The sequence below is a fragment of the Eucyclogobius newberryi genome, unplaced genomic scaffold (assembly GCF_026437365.1).
Source record: "Eucyclogobius newberryi isolate DKJ021-1_F unplaced genomic scaffold, fEucNew1.0.hap1 SCAF_2, whole genome shotgun sequence".
NCBI lineage: Eukaryota > Metazoa > Chordata > Actinopteri > Gobiiformes > Gobiidae > Eucyclogobius > Eucyclogobius newberryi.
Genome location: NW_027315834.1, coordinates 5,145,950 through 5,166,423, shown reverse-complemented (window position 1 = coordinate 5,166,423; position 20,474 = coordinate 5,145,950). Strand labels below are relative to the sequence as shown.

Here is a 20,474-nt window from a genome sequence, read left to right as displayed (position 1 = left end):
TACCTCACTGTTTTTATAATTAACCTTTATGTTTATTCAGAAAGTTCAATTTCATACATCTGGACAAACTGGAGGACATGTTAGACAATGAGAATGATGAAAATGAAAGTTTTTTACTGATTTCACTGATGTTTAGTCATGTTCTCTGTAATCGTGAATAACTGTTAAATTGGGTTGTTCTTCCACACAATAATCGCACTAAAACAGTAAAATTTGATATCGTGACATCCCATAATCCCATTTAAGCCTTAAAGGTAGAAATGTAAAAGAAGAGTCTGGTCAAAAAGATGATGGGCGTGTTTGACAGGCAGATTAACCAATCAAAGAAAAGCATCTTCTCCTTGTGTCAAAACAAGCATGAAACAGTGAAAAAATTCAGCGAGCACAATCAACGAACAAAACACTGAACTCATTTCCTCATTTGAGAGACACGTGATATAACTTAGCAGCTGAAATGAAAACTCACTTTGACAGTTTTTTGATGCGCTCTATTATCTGGGTTGTTCATTTCTATGATACAGACACAATGTCTCCTTGAACCGACACCTTAACGTGGTGGAGGGGTTTGAGTGCCCGAATGATCCCATGAGCTATGTTATCGAGGGCTTCAAGCCCCTGGTAGGGTCTCCCAAGGCAAACAGGTCCTAGGTGGGGGGTCAGAAAAAGATCGGTTCAGAAACCCTCTATGATTACAACACGAACAAGGCAGTTTACGTCGCCCGAATCGGCGTCACCGGCCTGGGGTGGGTGCTCGATGGCGAGTGCCTGGTGGCCGGGTCTTTCCCCACGGGGCCCGGCCGGGCACAGCCCGAAACAGCGACGTGGGGCCGCCCTCCTGTGGGCCCACCACCCGCAGGAGGATCCATAAGGGGCCGGTGCAAAGAGATCTGGGCGGCAGTTGACGGCAGGGGCCTCGGCGACCAGATCTCCAGACACAGAGACTAACTCTGGGGACATGGAATGTCACCTCGCTGGGGGGGAAAGAGACTGAGCTTGTGCGGGAGGTTGAGCGATATCGGCTAGATATAGTCGGCCTCACCTCCACGCACAGTTTGGGCTCTGGAACCCATCTCCTCGAGAGGGGCTGGACGCTCCACTTCTCTGGTGTTGCCCGCGGGGAGAGGCGGCGGGCTGGTGTGGGCTTGCTTATAGTCCCTCAGCTCAGCCGCCACGTGCTGGAGTTCACCCCGGTGGACGAGAGGGTCGCGGCCCTTTCGCCTTCGGGTGGGGGACAGGTCTCTCACTGTTGTGGCGGCCTACGGGCCGAACAGCAGTGCACAGTACCCGGCCTTCTTGGAGTCCTTGGGAGGGTTACTGGACAGTACACCGACCGGGGACTCTGTTGTTCTACTGGGGGACTTCAACGCCCACGTGGGCAATGACAGTGACAACTGCAGAGGGGTGATTGGGAAGAACGGCTTCCCCGATCTGAACCCGAGCGGTGTTCAGTTATTGGACTTCTGTGCTAGCCACAGATTGTCCATAACTAACACCATGTTCAAGCACAAGAGTGTCCATCAGTGCACATGGCACCAGGACACCCTAGGCCGGAGGTCAATGATCGACATTGTTGTCGTGTCATCTGACCTCCGGCCGCGTGTCTTGGACACTCGGGTGAGAGGTCAGAGTTGTCAACCGATCACCACCTGGTGGTGAGTTGGGTCCGCTGGCGGAGGAGGAAGCCGGACAGACTTGGCAGACCCAAGCGCATTGTGAGGGTCTGTTGGGAACGTCTTGCGGAGCCCTCTGTCAGTAGGGTATTCAACTTGCACCTCCGGGAGAGCTTCTCCCATGTCCCGGGGGAGGCTGGGGACATTGAGTCCGAGTGGACCATGTTCTCCGCCTCCATTGTTGATGCTCCGGTGCCTGTCGTGGCGGCAACCCCCGAACCCGGTGGTGGACACCGGAAGTAAGGGATGCCGTCAGACTGAAGAAGGAGGCCTATCAGGCCACTCTGGCTTGTAGGTCTCCTGAGGTCATTGACGGGTATCGGCAGGCCAAGCGGGCCGCAGCTCGTGCTGTCGCAGAGGCAAAAACCCGGGCCTGGGAGGAGTTCGGGGAGGCCATGGAGGAGGACTATCGGTCGGCTCCAAAGAAATTCTGGCAAACCGTCCGGCGCCTCAGGAAGGGGAAGCAGTGCCTCACCAACACCGTCTACGGTGCGGGTGGAGGCCTGCTGACCTCGACTGGGGATGTCGTCGGACGGTGGAAGGAATACTTTGAGGACCTCCTTAATCCCTCTGTCATGTCTTCCGAAGAGGAAGCAGACACCGGGGACTCAGAGGCTGGCTCGCCCATCACCCAAGCTGAAGTCACTGAGGTTGTTCGCAAACTCCTCGGTGGCAGGGCTCCCGGGGTGGATGAGATCCGCCCTGAGTACCTAAAGTCTCTGGATGTTGTAGGACTGTCTTGGCTGACACGTCTCTGCAACATTGCGTGGCGGTCGGGGACCGTGCCTCTGGACTGGCAGACCGAGGTGGTGGTCCCTCTGTTCAAGAAGGGGGACCGGAGGGTGTGTTCCAACTACAGAGGGATCACACTCCTCAGCCTCCCCTGTAAGGTCTATTCAAAGTTACTGGAGAGGAGAATCCGACCGATAGTCGAACCTCGGATTCAGGAGGAGCAGAGTGGTTTTCGTCCCGGTCGTGGAACACTGGACCAGCTCTATACCCTCCATCGGGTGCTCGAGGGTTCATGGGAGTTTGCTTAACCAGTCCACATGTGCTTTGTGGATTTGGAGAAGGCTTTCGACTGTGTCCCTCGGGGTGTCCTTTGGAGGGTGCTCCGGGATTACGGGTCCGGGGCCCTTTGCTCAGGGCTGTCCAGTCCCTGTATGACCGGAGCAGGAGCTGTGTTCGCATTGCCGGCAGTAAGTCAGACCTGTTCCCAGTGCATGTTGGACTCCGCCAGGGCTGCCCTTTGTCACCGGTTCTGTTCATAATTTTTATGGACAGAATTTCTAGGCGCAGTCAGGGGTCGGAGGGTGTCCGGTTTGGGGACCACAGGATTCCATCTCTGCTGTTTGCAGACGATGTTGTCCTGATGGCTCCATCAAATCCGGACCTTCAACATGCACTGGGACGGTTTGGAGCCGAGTGTGAAGCGGCTGGGATGAGAATCAGCACCTCCAAATCCGAGGCCATGGTTCTCGACCGGAAAAAAGTGGCTTGCCCTCTCCAGGTGGGTGGGGTGTCCTTGCCCCAAGTGGAGGAGTTCAAGTATCTCGGGGTCTTGTTCACGAGTGAGGGAAGGATTGAGCGTGAGATCGACAGGCGGACCGTTGTGGTAAAGAGGGAGCTGAGTCGAAAGGCAAAGCTCTCGATTTACCGGTCGGTCTACGTTCCTGCCCTCACCTATGGTCATGAGATTTGGGTAGTGACTGAAAGGTCAAGATCGCGGCTACAAGCGGTCGAAATGAGTTTCCTCCGCCGGGTGGCTGGGCGCTCCCTTAGAGATAAGGTGAGGAGCTCGGCCACACGGGGGGAGCTCGGAGTAGAGCCGCTGCTCCTCCACATCGAGAGTAGCCAGCTGAGGTGGCTCGGGCATCTGTTCCGGACGCCTCCTGGGCATGTTTCAGGCATGTCCCACCGGGAAGAGGCCCCGGGGAAGACCCAGGACACGCTGGAGAGACTATGTCTCTCGGCTGGCCTGGGAACGCCTCGGGATCCCCCCGGAGGAGTTAGAGGAAGTGTCTGAGGAGAGGAAGTCTGGGAGTCCCTGCTCAGACTGCTGCCCCCGCGACCCGGCCCCTGATAAAGCGGCAGAAAATGGATGGATGGATGGGAGTATATTATTTACAGTAAAACATGCTATAAAAAGAGATGATTAAAAGTAAAAACAAAAAAAAAACAGTCAAATAATGTTATAAGGGGATTAATTATACTGACGGTTCACATTTGTCTGATAATTAAACTTACGTTTTAAAACATGTTTTGACAGATTTTTGTTGGTCTGACGATAGTTACTGGGAAACTCGTAATAATATTTTTTTTTTATCAATATCACCCACTCCTTTATAAAAGCTTGTCTCCCTTTATATTTCACTTAAAGAACCTTTTAGATTACACTTTTGGTGCTGACTTATTGCACTGGATGTTCCTGCCATGTCAGCATCAACACATGAGACTCAGATTATTCTTCCATCCCAATGCTTCCCTGTCAACTCCTTCTGTATTCTATTAACTCTGAGTCTGATGTCTCCCCGCCCTCTCTGTCTTTGCAGGAGCTGGCTTCTTTGAGGAGACGTGAGCAGCTGGTGAGAGAGGCCATCATGGGGAGGAGCCCGGCCGTCTACAGCAATCACGTCAGAAGGTCCACAAAACACTGCAAACCTCTTCACCTCTGCAGATTCAGACGTTTAAAGAGGCCAATCTTAGTTCAGCCAAATCACTAATAATAATCCCAGCACTTGTCCTAAATGTTTCAATGGTCCTCTTAAGCTTTCTGTTTGACCTTGTTGGTGAAGTGGCAGGTGCAGAAATTCTGGTCATTTGACCAGTTTGCAAATAATAAGAGGGCTCTGCTGTGGGTAATTGGGGTTGATTTTGTTGGAATTATTTGTTTGATTGGAATATGTTCAATGTATTCTCATCAGTAGCGGGCTGAGGTAGTATATTAAGGATAAATAACCATTTTTGTTTGGTTTTACTCATGTAATTGCACTAAATTACGACAAAAAAGACTTTGTTATTATTAATTCTATTATTTAACATAAAAAAAAAAAAAATACGGACCAAATGTATTGTTCACATACTTAATCCATTCCTTGCATCCTAATTACTCAGCGATGAGTTTCAAAGTGCTTTTCAGAAAGAGCGAGCACGTTTAGCTGTAACCGTAAAGCTAACAAACATTAGCATGCTAACAAACATTAGCATGCTAACGGCACGTGTTCTGCTTCCTCGCAGACAGTGCTCAAAGACAGTGGCATTATTGAATCAAAAGGTTAAAAAATAATAAAATATTTCAAATGTTTTATAGATAATGCACTTTGTAAATATTGTCTGTCTAGAAGCCTTCAGGAATAATATTCAACCTTTTTTGATGCCGTTAAAGTCTCAGTGTACAATAATGTAATAATATATAATAATCACTGACATGTCGACTACTAAAATAATAATCATTAGTTTCTAGTCAATGGCAAACAAAAAAAAAAAATTCATTAAGTTTGTTCAATTCTGAATTAGCTCTGACGATATTATAAAGTATTGAGTTAAATACGGTGAAGAGTTTATTCATTTTTTCTTTTAAATATTATTTATTTTAAATGTTTTTTCTTTGTCTTTTTTTGTGTTGGTTTTTAGAAAGAAAAAAAAAGAAGAAGGAAAGTCAGAAATCGGTCCCACATCCTCCTCGAGCGACGCTACCACGTATGACACACCATAATTAGGATTCCCCAATTCTCCTTTCCTGAATTACAATCTTTGCAAACTTGAAAACAAAAACAGCCAAACACATCGATGTACATTTGGGTTTTGCAGGAGGGCTGTGTATTTATAAGTGTGTGAAATTGCCTTTGCGTATGATTTACGCCCGTGAGCAGAATTATTGAATCCGGCGGTGTTTTTTGTTTACCTCAGCTCTACGAAGACAGGACCCTCATCCCAGCAGAATCACAGCCGGAGTCTGCACTTAAGTGGATATAGCAGGTATATACAGCCGCCCACACAGACACTAAAGTGACAAATGAGCATAGAAGGCAGATGATATGAATTATGGAAATGTTGCCCTTTTTTTGCACTTTAAGCGGAACTTTGTAACTTTTCCTGTTTCTTCAGTTTTGGCACACTTCCACTTCCACTATATTTCAAAGTAACGCACTACTGAAATTATGCAGTCTAGTAGTACGACCTCTCACTTTGCTTTACTTTAGTTTTCTCCTCAGCGTCTGTGTATTTAGTTGCTCATTTTTTTCTTTTTTATGAAACCAGTAACATATTAGCAAATCATTTTTTCCCCCAGATATGACCACAGACCCTCAATAACATGTCATTTTACATTAGAAATGAGTGGAGGGGAAAATGCATTGATAATTGATGCATTGTTTGACCCATGAAAAATGTTGGTATTAATTCTGTAAAACTGATTTTCAGACATTTGAAACAAATCACTAAAGCATTTTGGATTAATATCCCTTGTCGATAATCATTTTTAAGATTCACTTTGTGACTGTCTTTGCCAGAAATAACAGAATAACAGAAATTTTCCACGGAATGGAATCAAACGGAATTTATCTTCTTTACAGGAGATTTTATTGCTAAAAGAAAATACACAGAGAAATGTATTTTTATTTTTCAAAAGATTGATCATAAAACACAGAACAGACACAGAACACGACCAGAGAGTGACATTTTAAATACAAATACATATAGACAAAAACAAACCACAATCTAAGGACATAGTTCAGTTTAATTCCTTAATGTGGAACATTCCAGGCAAAGCAATACTGCATCTATGGATGAAATATAAACATAAACAACATTAATATTATTCATAATTGTCACGCTGGATAAACAATCAATGAAAAACAAATAGTTTTTTAATCTTTAAACTTATTTCAAGCGGATGATAATGTAGCGATCTGCACATCTTCTTCTGGATGTTGCCATGGTGACAGGAATGCGGGCTAAGGTGGTACCACGTACAACCCCCACGTGGAGATTTATGGTCACTGCAGGAGTAGAGACGCTTTGAACGTTGGAAAGAACTTTTTCCTCAAGATGACTTTACTGTTGATGGAATAAAATGTGAATAAAGCATAGGTTTATCATTTGTATCGATATATAACCATGAAAGTATAAACTTATTTAAGTGTTTCTCTTCTAATCCTTGCAGTGGAAGATGGTCCAGTTTGGGCAGAAGATGTATGCTGTTAAAATTTTACCATGATAAGAAATCATGTTAATGTTTAGACAAGGACATTGTGTGTGTTGTCTTGACAACATTAACCATGTGTGGAGTGTCTTGTGAACTTTTGACCCTGGGCTGCTGAACTCACAAACCAATAAAACTGAGAAGAGATGCTTCGAGAGCTCCGAGATGTTAGCCACGTCCTGGGACTGAGACCTCGAAACATTCTCTCCTCGCGAGTAGAATACTGCCTCCTGTGTCCTTCTTATTTCTGGACTGTGTTGAGCTTAACTCTGACATTTCATTTGGTCCTTCGAGAGCCGGATGCCAAGAGACCCGTGGACAGACGAGCTGTGGAGCTGTAACCTGTGAAAGGGCGTGGCCCCGGCAGTGAGGATAGTAGATCTTCACTTAGCAGCACCCGTTCAGGGGCAGGTGTCCGGCTTCACGGCCCGTCTCTCCCGGAGTGACGGCAATCCGAATTTTCAGTGAAAGGAAGACACAGGAAGGTGAGTAAGAAAATCTGTTTCTTAAATTTGTTAAATTTGTGATTGAAATTGTGTAAATGAAGTTGAAAGAGAAGTTAATAGAAAATATTTAGGTGGAATGGACGATTTTTCGCCTATTTGAGAACTCAAGCGGAAGTGCGCATGTGCACTCAACCCGTGCGGAAGCAGAGAAAAGCCTCGCGGCTGGACGTGCGTTTGTTTATTAGCATCTCATCTCTCGTCTTTGTAGATTTCCGTCTCTTCTGAGTCAGCTCGAACTGTCTTTCTTTGTCTTAATTTTGTCCCGTACACTGAGGGAACTATATTATGATAGATCCATGCGCTTAGACACGGGGAAACGTGCTGCTCTCCTGGGGACGAGCCGTCGAGGCTGCAGCTGTGCAGTAGGTGCGTTTTATGATTGATACGTGGCAGGACTAATCAGCAGTCCACGCCACGAGGAAATGAGACTCTGATTTGGGCCAAAAAATCGTCCATTACGCCTTTAATAATAAGGAAAACTAAGAAGACAGGAATGATATAAATGATAAATCTAATTATATTAAAAGGATATTTATATAGATTATTAGTTTCCGCATCATTGTTACAACCAATTTAAAGCAATTCTAGAAAATATGCGTTAACAACAAATATCCAGTAAAATGGGGACCTATTGTTCAAAAAATGGGTCAGCTAAAAAGTAAATGGGGAATCAAAAGGTGATTCAAAGAAAATCTGAAAGTACAGGCTTACATTTTGTAATGAGATTACAGCTAAAAGCCAGAAAAAGAAAAGAATAAGAAGGGTTAATTGTGCAAAGAAAAAAATAAAGAAGAAAAATCCAAGACTAAAAATTAAAGAAACAGTTTGTTTGATTAAAAAGTGCAATGGAAATCCTAATTCAGAATCAGAATCAGAAAATGCTTTATTGCTATTGTCAATGAACAGAATTCACAACATAAGAACTTGTCTTGGTGATTTGGTGCAAATAACCTGTTACCACCCACCTGTCCGCCGGCGAGCATTTTCTATATCTCAAATATTCTCTCACATCATCACTTTTATTTCCGTGGTCAATACCAGCAAGCCATACATCATTTTAAAGCTTATTTTCTCAACAAAACGAATATGTCATTGATTTACATTGAATAATATGCCCCAAGAAGCAATTGCCAATAGTTTGTGAGAAAGTCTCAACTTTTACAAACGCATGTCCTACCTGTTTGCTGTTTATGACGGACGAAACGGCTTTAATTCTGTACATTCTTGTACTCAGTCTGTCCGTAAGGAATCATTGAAAAACAATATCCACTTGTATTTTTCCTGAATTTATCCGATTTCGAGATATTGTCAAGTAAACAAACTTTTCTTCGTTTTTCGCCGGACGAGAATGGGCTTGTCCGGCGCATTTCTCCGTCCATAACAAATGACCTGTTTGACCTATAAAATAATGTTGGGTATCCTTCTTTTCTTCAGACTGTTACCTACAGAATGAGACCATCCACCAATTTTTCTGTCCACGGGTTTGTTTGCTACAGCCTTCGGAAAAAAAAATGCGCCGCTTGCGACGCACATGGATTAGTCTGTTTACTAATGACGTAGCAGAATTTGATTGACATATTATTCTAGCCAATGAGAATAGCTTTAGAAAGAGGGGCGGGACAAAGGCCTTATCGACACAGAATCTTCTGTATTATCGTGCGTAAGGCTCCGGGAAGGCTGTAAAGAGTCAGATTTCTCGGCAGGATTTTGCGCATTTTCTGCAACGTTTTCTGATTTTATTAGCCTTTTGGACGTGCATTTTGTTAGATATATGTATTATTATACCAATACAAAAATAAAATGAAAATATTATATATATGTTTTTTTTTAACCTCTATATGGGAAATTCATGGGTAAACTCATATTTACACATTTTCACATATATTGGTTTTAGCAGTTATAATTGCTATTAGTGGCCTACAAAACATCAAAATGTATGTTTTATGATCATAGAGGAGCTAAAATTAACCCTATCTCACAAAGGAGGAAGAGAACCAATTGTGAGAAGAGAAAGACTTAAAGGAGTGAAAGAAGAAGAAATTAGGCTTAAAACTTATTGGAGACCATGTCAAAGATGATATTCACTAAAATCAGACGCAAGCGAAGGAATTAGACCAGTAATAGCAGAATTATTCAAAGTAGGTGTTCCAATTCCATGTGAAGATTCACTATGTAATACACCAATCTTCCCAGTTAAAAAGAAGCCACCTTCCGTCGGCTGGAGAATGATCCAGGATTTACAACAAGTAAATCAAGCAGTAATACACTCTATCAGAGTAACAAAAAAACAAGGGTTATATATATATATATATATATATATATAGCCAATACTGGTTTGCATTTACTTTTGAGGGAAAAATATATACTTTTACTAGATTTCCGCAGGGTTATACAAGAGAATCCGACTATGTGACCAAGTGATGGTGAGGAACTTAGCAAAATGTAGAATATCCCTTCAAAAGACAGCCAAATTTGACTTTACGTGGATGACGTGTTAATAGCATCTAAAACACAGGCATGTGAGAGACACGAATAAAATTGTTAAACTGAGAAGAGATGCTTCAAGAGCTCAGAGATGTTAGCGACGTCCTGGGACTGAGACCTCGAAACATTCTCTCCTCGCGAGTAGAATACTGCCTCCTGCGTCCTTATTTTTGAAATGTGTTGAGCTTAAACCATAATGTTATTGTGTTCTACATGTTCATTTAACTGTTTTATAACTTGTCTTGTAGATAATTTTACCTTTGTAACTTTGTGGCCTAATGTTAAAGCTAAAAAATGGCTGCATTACTCCAGATCTTTCAATCAAGCTCTGACTCAGCGTGCGTGCTGATTGGTTGAACAATGGCGCCAAAATCCAACCCGTGCAGGGGTAAGTCAGAGAGAGAAAGAAGACAAACTTAGTTCCACCAAAGATTTCCATCAAGAAGTTCCATCAGAGGAGGTCCATGAGATAGGATCTTGGGAGATGAGGGCTCATCTCTGGCCTAGCGATGCTAAGCTAAGCTACGGAACAAAGACATTCCAGAGACACGCCCGCAGAAGCTAACTTTTCTCTCCCATAAATACGAATTCTGTGCTCGTTTTGGACATGATTGAGACTGCATCATGCAAACTCGAGCAAAGGACCTTTTTGCATCTTTTCAAGTCCAGGACAGTCTTTTCAGACCAGCCTCACAGTGCAACGGCTTTTTTTTAAATCTGAGGAACACCTCAGAGCCAAGGAGAACGCAGAGCACAGAACCTGATCCAGGGCTTCTTTGGCCTGGAGCTCCAGAGCAGCCGTGCTCTGCCCAGCGTGTGGACCGAGCTGCAAGCGTCACCCTGGAGGTGACACGGACACATCTCCTCACAGCTTCAACAATCATGTTTAGAATCTCCATCTGTTATCGACTCATTTGCATATTCCATCTTCAAATATCTGTTTAGTTATTTGGTCAATAAATCTTCATAAACCACATTTGGTGAAGTTTTCATTCGTTTCCAGAAAAGGGCTCAACGTCACGGTTACGTTCTCACAAACCTTCAGATCAACGAGCAAATACATTTTTAATAAATTAATGAATTTAGATAATTGATTATAGAGTTGTTAAACGCCTAATCTATAGCTGGTGCCCCAACTTACTCTTGAAATATGATAACAAACATACCCAGACTTATGCAGTGTGTTTCACCTTCTTTCATAAGTGGGAGGACATTCATAATCTTACAGTACTTGTACTAGTAAGAATCCCCTACAATATGCAAAATAGTTTTAAATGCATCCTTTTTAAAATTGTGGTCCTCATAACCGAATAATTAAATCCCCCTAAATCCCCCACTAAAGTAAAAAGTTAGAGTTCCACTTTTAAGGTCCTCTCCAGGGAAGATGAAATTGCAGAAAACTTTTGTTGGCCCTGCTTAATAACAAATCTGAGTCTAATATCTGTATTTCTCTGCAGCAGAGTTATGGACCGTCCCCGCCCTGTAGCTCCTCCATTCATAAATGACTCTGTTACTCTTCATTGTGTACCGTTTAATTTTATTTACATGCACAGGGAGGCTCCAAATACGGGTTTAATCAGTCATTTACAGCAAGAGCAAGTGTGATTCATTCGTTTTTGTCTTCCCGGTACAAATTAGCAACACTTCCTCTCATTTTATTTTCCCAGGAGCTGACATTTAGAATACATAGTGCTCTAGTCAAAATTAATGCATGGCTTATTGCGTTCATGAATCACTGTGGGAAGACGAATTTGTTGAAAAATGTACGTGTTTCGTCAAAGTTAACATTACTCACCACTGAATAATTTACATAAAGAATTGCAAGCATCTTTCTACCTGCTGGATATGCCTGAACCTGTGTTTGTCCATGAAAGACATGACGATTTGATAAGAAGGTATTTCTTGGACTTGTTTTCATCTGTCCAGACAAGCAGATCTTTATCTCTCATTTACAGTATGTCCCAGTTGTAGCTACAACAAATAACTCTATTAAAGGACATTTCCTGCATTATTTGTGTTGTTATTGACCTTTAAACATGCTCTTGACTTCCTTTTCTTTGGCATGTTTTAGAACTTAATATAATATCTACTGAAAGTTACTTTCACTGTCGCCCTCAGAGGCAACTGTTGTTGTGATTTTGGGCAAATAATTTGATTTGATTTGAAAGCGTGCATTACTGTATATGTGGTAATAGTAATGAACGTGATTTGAGGCAGAAATGCTCAGAACGAGTCTGAAGTCTGAAATGTATGGACTTAAGAACAACAGTTCTGGGATATTTGAAACTGGGTGTTTTTGTGAGGCTCAGAGGGAGATGAATCATGAGTGAATCTAAATGCTGCTCCGGGTTTGTTTTTGTGCAGGGAACAACGGTTAAAAGCTCAAAACAGCCAACATTTTACAATATTCTTTAAAGTGACATGAAACTTAGATGTTTTGACCTGGATCATGGTTGATACAACTCCAATAACGGGTCCATCCATATAAGAGGAACTAGTTGTACTGGTTCCTAGTTCCCAGGAACCGTAAAATCCTCATTGATGACATGTATTAGATTTAAGATCAAGTTTTATGATTTAGCTTCACATTTACCATAATCAAGCCACTAGGGGTCTCGCGCTCGTCTCGTCTCGCGCTCGTCTCGTCTCGCGCTCGTCTCGTCTCGCGCTCCTCGTCTCGCGCTCGTGCTTTTTCTTAAATGTACTCCCCATTTTTCAATCTGAATGTGCATTGCCTTTTTGTAGTCAGGCTACTTCTCTCTCTCTCTACCCCCTTCCTCTCTTTTCTTCCTCTCTCCCTCTTTCTTCTCTCTCTGTCACTCCCCTCTCTCCTTTCTGTCTCTATTATCCCTCTCCTCCTCTCCCTCTCCCTCTCTCTTGCTTTCTTCTATCGCTTATCTCCCCCTCTCCTCTCTCTCTGTCTCCCTCCCATCTCTTTCTCCCTCTCTCTCTGTCTCTCTCTCTGTCTCTTTTCCCTCTCTCTGCCCCCCCATTTCTCTCTCCCTCTCCTCTCTCTTTCTCCCCAATTTCTCTCCCCCCTTTCTCTGTCTCTCTCCGTCTCTTTTCTCTCTCTCTCTCTCTCTCTCTCTGCCCCCCATTTCTCTCTCCCTCTCCTCTCTCTTTCCTCTCTCTCTGTCTCCCTCCCATCTCTTTCTCCCTCTCTCTATGTTTCTCTCTGTCTCTTTTCTCTCTTTCTGCCCCCCCCATTTCTCTCTCCCTCTCCTCTCTCTTTCCTCTCTCTGTCTCTCCTATCTCTCTTTCTTGCTCCTCTCTCTTTCCTCTCTCTCTCTGTCTCCCCCATCTCTCCCCCTCTCTCCGTCTCTTTCCCCTCTCTCTCTGCCCCCCATTTCTCTCTCCCTCCCCTCTCTCTTTCCTCTCTCTCTTTCTCCTCCATCTGTCTCTCCCTCTCTCTGTCCCCCCAATTTCTCTCTCGCCCTCTCCTCTCTCTTTCCTCTCCATCTATTTCTTCCCACCCCTCTCTTCTCCCTTTCTTTCATCTGTCTCTCTTCCCTCTGTTCTCCCTCTCTTTCCTCTCTCTGTCTCTTCCCCTCTCTTCTCCCTCTCTCTGTCTCTCTCCCCTCTCTTCTCCCTCTCTCTGTCTCTCTCCCCTCTCTTCTCCCTCTCTCTCTCCCCTCTCTTCTCCCTCTCTCTGTCTCTCTCCCCTCTCTTCTCCCTCCCTCTGTCTCTCTCCCCTCTCTTCTCCCTCTCTCTGGCTCTCTCCCTTCTCTTCTCCCTCTCTCTGTCTCTCTCCCCTCTCTTCTCCCTCTCTCTGTCTCTCTCCCCTCTCTTCTCCCTCTCTCTGGCTCTCTCCCTTCTCTTCTCCCTCCCCCTGTCTCTCTCCCTTCTCTTCTCCCTCTCTCTGTCTCTCTCCCTTCTCTTCTCCCTCTCTCTGTCTCTCTCCCCTCTCTTCTCCCTCTCTCTGGCTCTCTCCCCTCTCTTCTCCCTCTCTCTGGCTCTCTCCCTTCTCTTCTCCCTCTCTCTGTCTCTCTCCCCTCTCTTCTCCCTCTCTCTGGCTCTCTCCCTTCTCTTCTCCCTCTCTCTGTCTCTCTCCCCTCTCTTCTTCCTCTCTCTGTCTCTCTCCCCTCTCTTCTCCCCCCCCCTCTGTCTCTCTCCCCTCTCTTCTCCCTCTCTCTGGCTCTCTCCCTTCTCTTCTCCCTCTCTCTGTCTCTCTCCCCTCTCTTCTCCCTCTCTCTGGCTCTCTCCCTTCTCTTCTTCCTCTCTCTGTCTCTCTCCCCTCTCTTCTCCCTCTCTCTGTCTCTCTCCATTCTCTTCTCTTCTCCCTCTCTCTGTCTCTCTCCCCTCTCTTCTCCCTCTCTCTGTCTCTCTCCCCTCTCTTCTCCCTCTCTCTGTCTCTCTCCCCTCTCTTCGTCCTCCCTCTGTCTCTCTCTCTTCTCCCTCCCCCTGTCTCTCTCCCTTCTCTTCTCCCTCTCTCTGTCTCTCTCCCTTCTCTTCTCCCTCTCTCTGTCTCTCTCCCCTCTCTTCTCCCTCTCTCTGGCTCTCTCCCCTCTCTTCTCCCTCCCCCTGTCTCTCTCCCTTCTCTTCTCCCTCTCTCTGTCTCTCTCCCTTCTCTTCTCCCTCTCTCTGTCTCTCTCCCCTCTCTTCGTCCTCCCTCTGTCTCTCTCTCTTCTCCCTCCCCCTGTCTCTCTCCCTTCTCTTCTCCCTCTCTCTGTCTCTCTCCCTTCTCTTCTCCCTCTCTCTGTCTCTCTCCCTTCTCTTCTCCCTCTCTCTGTCTCTCTCCCCTCTCTTCTCCCTCTCTCTGTCTCTCTCCCCTCTCTTCTCCCTCCCCCTGTCTCTCTCCCTTCTCTTCTCCCTCTCTCTGTCTCTCTCCCTTCTCTTCTCCCTCTCTCTGTCTCTCTCCCCTCTCTTCTCCCTCTCTCTGGCTCTCTCCCCTCTCTTCTCCCTCTCTCTGGCTCTCTCCCCTCTCTTCTCCCTCTCTCTGTCTCTCTCCCCTCTCTTCGTCCTCTCTCTGTCTCTCTCTCTTCTCCCTCTCTCTGTCTCTCTCCCCTCTCTTCTCCCTCTCTCTGTCTCTCTCCCTTCTCTTCTCCCTCTCTCTGTCTCTCTCCCCTCCCTTCTCCCTCTCTCTGTCTCTCTCCCCTCTCTTCTCCCTCTCTCTGTCTCTCTCCCCTCTCTTCTCCCTCTCTCTGTCTCTCTCCCCTCTCTTCTCCCTCTCTCTCTCCCTCCCCCCTCTCTCATATCTCATATTTTGCTCTTGTTCTCGTCACCAGCAGCCCTTTGGATGACTCTTGTGCCAGCTCGGTGCTGTCTGTGCCCAGTTCAGCGGGGGCCCTGTCTGCTTTAGAGCCGCTCGATGGCTCTGCTCAGGGACTCGCCCTGGAAACAAGGAAAGGTACAAATGCATTTGTTTGGCTATTTTTAGAGCAGGAAGGGAGAAAGGAGAGAACAAGAACAGAAGGAGCCAAAGCGGACGTGATTGGACATGTGGCAGGAGAGCCATGGATTTAACAACTCTATTTGGACAGCTTTAAACATTTATTTTTTATTATTAACCGTTATTTAACCAGATAAAACCCATTGAGATTGAAATCTTTTTTCAAGGATGAGATTGGGCAAAGTAAAAAAAATATTGTCAATTTGTAACAATTCAACAATTTATGACAACATGATGATTAATTAAGGAAGGATCGTTTGAAGAAGATTTCTGTCCAGTTTGTGATACAAGTTTAAATGGTTTTATAGTAAAATTATACACATTTCAAAGAAGAAAGTCAACTATTTAGGTCAAAAGTTCATAAAAATGTAAAGTTAAGTTAAAGCAGGCCTATCATGAAAATCCCCTAAAAAGGGTCAGGGTTAGTTAGCATTGTATGAAAAAAATTAAGCTGCAATAATAACATATAAATAAATAGTAGAATTAAACACTTAACACTAATCTTATCGTTGTGCAAAACATCTGCCACAAGAAAAAACACTGATAAATAAAGACCTCCATAAAAGTTGTTCCATCAAGTTGATATAGTAGTTATTTGTTGGTTATTATGTTATGTTAAATTGTGGTCAACACTAGTCATCAGATATCAAAAACCAGCCAGCTTGTAGACAGATATGGACTCTTGAATAAACATGTTAAAAAATGCAATTATTTTTGTATTCAACACTTGCCTTGCTTCACTGCCTAAAATCAATGGGACAGAGCGTTAACCAAGGCACAACTCATCGAAAACTGCCTCTCCTCTGATATCATGATGCTATAATTTTATTTTACAACTTGTGTAAATGTGACTGCAGGTTATAAACTAGAAACTGACAATAACCAAGTGCATGTTTTTTAATCACAGATGTGTCATCCAGCGCAGAAGTCCCACATCCTAGTGCTGACCCCATCCCCTCGTTTGGGAGTCCGCCCTCTGAGAAACGCCCCGGGTCCAAAATGAAGACCATCCTGCCCCCCATCCCCCCCGGGCGCCGGACCCCCCATGCTGCCAGCCCCGCCCCCGGCCCCGCCCATTCCTAGGACCACAGTCCAGCAGCCAGAGACGCAGAGGAGGAGAAGCTCAGCAGTTAAAGAATATCTTATAGTTCACAAAATAAGAGGGGTGCGTGTTACAGGTACAGAGTGCTTCCTGGAGGAGGGGCTGAAACAGGGAAGCGTGCTGACTCATTCTGGTGAGTAGGCCCCGTCCATCTGCTCATCGGAGGGGAAGGATATAGACTGTTCTCTAGCTAAATACTGCAGGAATCAATCATAATCACTTTGGGCACATATATGATGTACCAATAGCACTGTAAGAAGGTTAAAAGCTCTGAAAACACAACAAATATTTTCTTACTAAATGCAATCTAAATAGGCCGTGGCTGCAGAGCCGCGGCGTGGTCAAATGGCCCAGCAGTTTCAGGAACCGCGGCACTGCCATATAGCCTCATGGCTAACCCTAACCCTAACCCTAACCCTAACCCTAACCTTAACCCTAACCCTAACCCTAACCCTAACCCTAACCCTAACCCTAACCCTAACCCTAACCCTAACCCTAACCTTAACCTTAACCTTAACCGTAACCGTAACCGTAACCGTAACCGTAACCGTAACCGTAACCTTAACCCTAACCCTAACCCTAACCCTAACCCTAACCCTAACCCTAACCCTAACCCTAACCCTAACCCTAACCCTAACCCTAACCCTAACCCTAACCTTAACCTTAACCTTAACCTTAACCTTAACCTTAACCCGGCGCGGCCTAAAACAGCACGGTAGTGCAGCAGTTTCTGCTCAGTAGACACTCCCATCTAAATAATAGCAGAAGTGAGTGCCCTGCAGCGGTAAACACAAAGCAGCTAACGCGTACTAGCTTTGTTTTGCTAAGTCTGTTGGTTCAACATAAGTTATCATCACTGGAAACAACAGGATTTATCACAGGATCAAGTTAACATTTGAAGAAATTATTATTTTCTGTTTAAATCTGCTTTTTGCCCTCTTTTCATCTGAGTCTGTGCTTTCTCATATACAAACATTTTGCAGCATTAGCCACGCCCTAGCTAAAGCGTTCCGGGAGCCGAAGAGAGCCAGATCACTTTTCAAGCTGGAACCACCTACGGCTGGCTTTGGATCACAAAATGGGCTGGTACAATTCAGTTAAGACAGTGGCGACTCGTTTGAACCGCCCCGATCTTCTGCAAAGTGAACCAGTGGAAACGTGGCTTATGTAGTGGCGGCCCATTCAGATCACTCGCTCATTTATAGGGCGTACATAAGTCAATCACAAAAACATTGCTTCATCTGAAACAAGGTGATATCTGTAAGAATTTGTTGTGAAATGTCAGTACACTTAAAGATTCATATCTTCAGAATATGTTGTAAACGTTCTCAAATGTTATTATTAGTTTTAGTTGTGCCATTAGTTAACTCACAATGATAACATGTTAATAAAATGCACCAGTAAATGTTGTTCATGTTTACATTTTGTGTTTTAGTTCTCATGCCAATTTCCCCATTTTGAAAACCGCTTACTTTGTGTCATGCAACCAGCTAAACCATGTTCAGTAAATGACAACAAACGATGGCAACAAATGTTCAGTGTCTATTTAGTAAACCAACTGGAGCTAACTTCACAGTTATTACTTTTAATTTCTATTCTATTTGTACATACTTGTAGTGTGACAGCATTGTGGCTGTAAAACATGTAGGATTTCAGCTCTAACCTGCACTGCGTGACAGTACATGATCTGGAGCGGCCTTATTTGTACATAATAATGACATTAAATACTATAAATACATGAGGCTATGGTCTAATTACAGGGAAATGTCTCCTTCCTGTTCAATAACAACATCTGTGGCCTCGAGGTGTCAAATGTTCGGACAGGCTCACTGATGGAAATAAGCTGTATGTAATGTAACACACGCCTCTTTAGGTTTGGTTCAATGCGATGAAACGTTTCTATCCATGGGCTTCAACTTCCTGTTTTATGCAACAAAAACAGATTTTTTCCATTAAAGATCATATTTTGTTTTAAAGTGTTAATCCCTATGGGAATGGTCCTAGAGTCTCATCATTCTGAAACCCATACAGAGTCCACAATTACATATCCCATTATACTTGTTAAAGTTTGTTAAATTTATGTTTTTATTGTGCTGAATAAAATCATTGGGATTTCATAGCTACAATGCCTTATTATCAGAATCTCAGCATGCAATATTTAACCGGTAGTTCAGTGTGTAACTTGGCAATTTATAATGAGCTAAAGAAGTCTCACAATATATTGCCATGTCTTCATTTTTAGTAGAGTCTTAGATCAGGAATTTTAAGGAAGAATAGGCTTTTTTGTCAAAAACCTGGTTTATGGTTACTGATAGTAATTGCTGGGCCAATCCACATGAAAAAAGCATAAAATGACATACAGTTCTATGTCTTCTCTGCTTGCTTAAATGAAGTACGGTGATGTTTTTACATTTAAAGTGGTGGTTTTATTGTCAAAGCTACACAGGCACGAGGTTTTCAGTTGAAAGGTGAATAAAGGTGCTGTGCCTGATGTTTACCTTCTTAAAAACTGAACTACTTTATTTTAAACTGTTCCAAAGTTTTTGCTCTCTTACCTAATACATTCTGAACATTGTAATTATTTAATTTAATGTAATTATTATGCTTTTCACAATTTTCTGAGGCCAGAATAGGGCTGCGAGCGTTCTATTCAAGAGCGTCTGAAAAACCACCCAAAACCTGTGGGAGCTCCTGAATTTTCCACTATATTTATGAGTTTAGCGATCCCCCGGTGACAAAGACCTGTTCCTCACTCTCCCACGCTCTACCACAAAGCGCAAATGCCTTTGAATGTGAGGAGGTGTCCCTGAAATTCATGACTTTTAATTGGTTTATTCTAAAATCAATTCATTTTACACGGAAAACTCATGGGTGAATTTGTCTACACATGGCAGTTCATAAAAAGCCGCGGACTTGGCAACACAACGTGAGTTCTCCCCAATAAATCCATGATTCTGCCATCATGCTAAAACTAACAACAACTAGCATGCTAACAGCGCACCTCCTGCCTAAAATGCTCTCCTGAATTAAAAAAAATCTTTATAATTTGATGCAGACAGCACATAATTGTCTCATTTTCTTCCTAGAGCTGTTTTTATAATATAGCAAGACTTTTCTTTATTACATAAAATAAATTGGATACAGCCTCGATAATATGGCAAATCTGTGTCTAATCCATACCAAAAAATAATAACGTTCAAAATCTGTAGATTTTCAAAATAGTGAATCGCCCTCCATCTGAAATTATATGACTGCCATTTTTGGAACATCATGAATGTAACCTATATTTTATTGTGCAATGTGAATGTATTGGCAGATATGTGTATGTAGAGAAAAGTTAGTTTTAAAAGTCTGTTGCTTGTGATTAATAATGTGTGTGCAGCGTTGATATTCCCGACAGCTCAGTGGCATTGCATTACCCACTCTTCAGTGATCTCATCAGACTGGATCGCACGTTGACATCTGCAAAATTAATTTGTATGAGCGTCTCCCGGCTCTTGTCATTGGAAAATAAATGCGTCATTAATCTTTATCATTCATAATAGGACCAGTTACTCCAGTGATGTGTTCATGTGGTTTTAAAACACGCGGGCTTCATGAACAAGCCACTGTGAGCTGTGTTATTGAGAAACATGTCAGCCATATATCGCCAAACATCATGTCTATTATAAATGTGATAAGCTGCAAAAAGGATATAAATTGACATTTCTGTGCACGTTTTAGCACATTAATAATGGAGTGCAAATATATTATGACCTGATTTTCATTCACTTTTCTGACGTATTTATTTCTGTCGACATTGCACACTCCTTAACACAGGGGTGGCTAGTACTTACATATAATTCTCTCACTTTTGTGTGAGGTACAACATCAATAGACTAATACAAAAACCCACACCAAGCTCTGCCATCTGCTACACTCAGTCACTCACAGTTTGGAGTGAATAAATATTGCAATGTAATAACGCTTTGGGTGTCTCTTGAAAGGTGCTGTATAAATCCAATGCATTATTATTGTCTGACAGATTGCATTAACTCTAAATCAAAACCAGATGTTATGTCCAGACGGTTTCTCTTTCTTGAGTAGTTGTTTTAACACTTTTTTTTACTCTTACCTGGTA

General features: G+C 43.5%; 1 protein-coding gene across 1 annotated transcript in view; it reads left to right on the top strand.

The window, feature by feature from the left end:
* The window catches only part of lrguk (leucine-rich repeats and guanylate kinase domain containing), a 42,252-nt gene extending 25,859 nt beyond the window's left edge, over positions 1 to 16,393 (top strand). Inside the window, exons 15-18 of the mRNA XM_072454821.1 lie at positions 4,223 to 4,311; positions 5,580 to 5,648; positions 15,089 to 15,210; positions 16,160 to 16,393. Of these exons, the coding sequence (XP_072310922.1) occupies positions 4,223 to 4,311; positions 5,580 to 5,648; positions 15,089 to 15,210; positions 16,160 to 16,335 (456 nt within the window). The 3' untranslated portion in view covers positions 16,336 to 16,393. The remainder of the gene's footprint in view (positions 1 to 4,222; positions 4,312 to 5,579; positions 5,649 to 15,088; positions 15,211 to 16,159) is intronic.
* Positions 16,394 to 20,474: the final 4,081 nt, after the last annotated feature.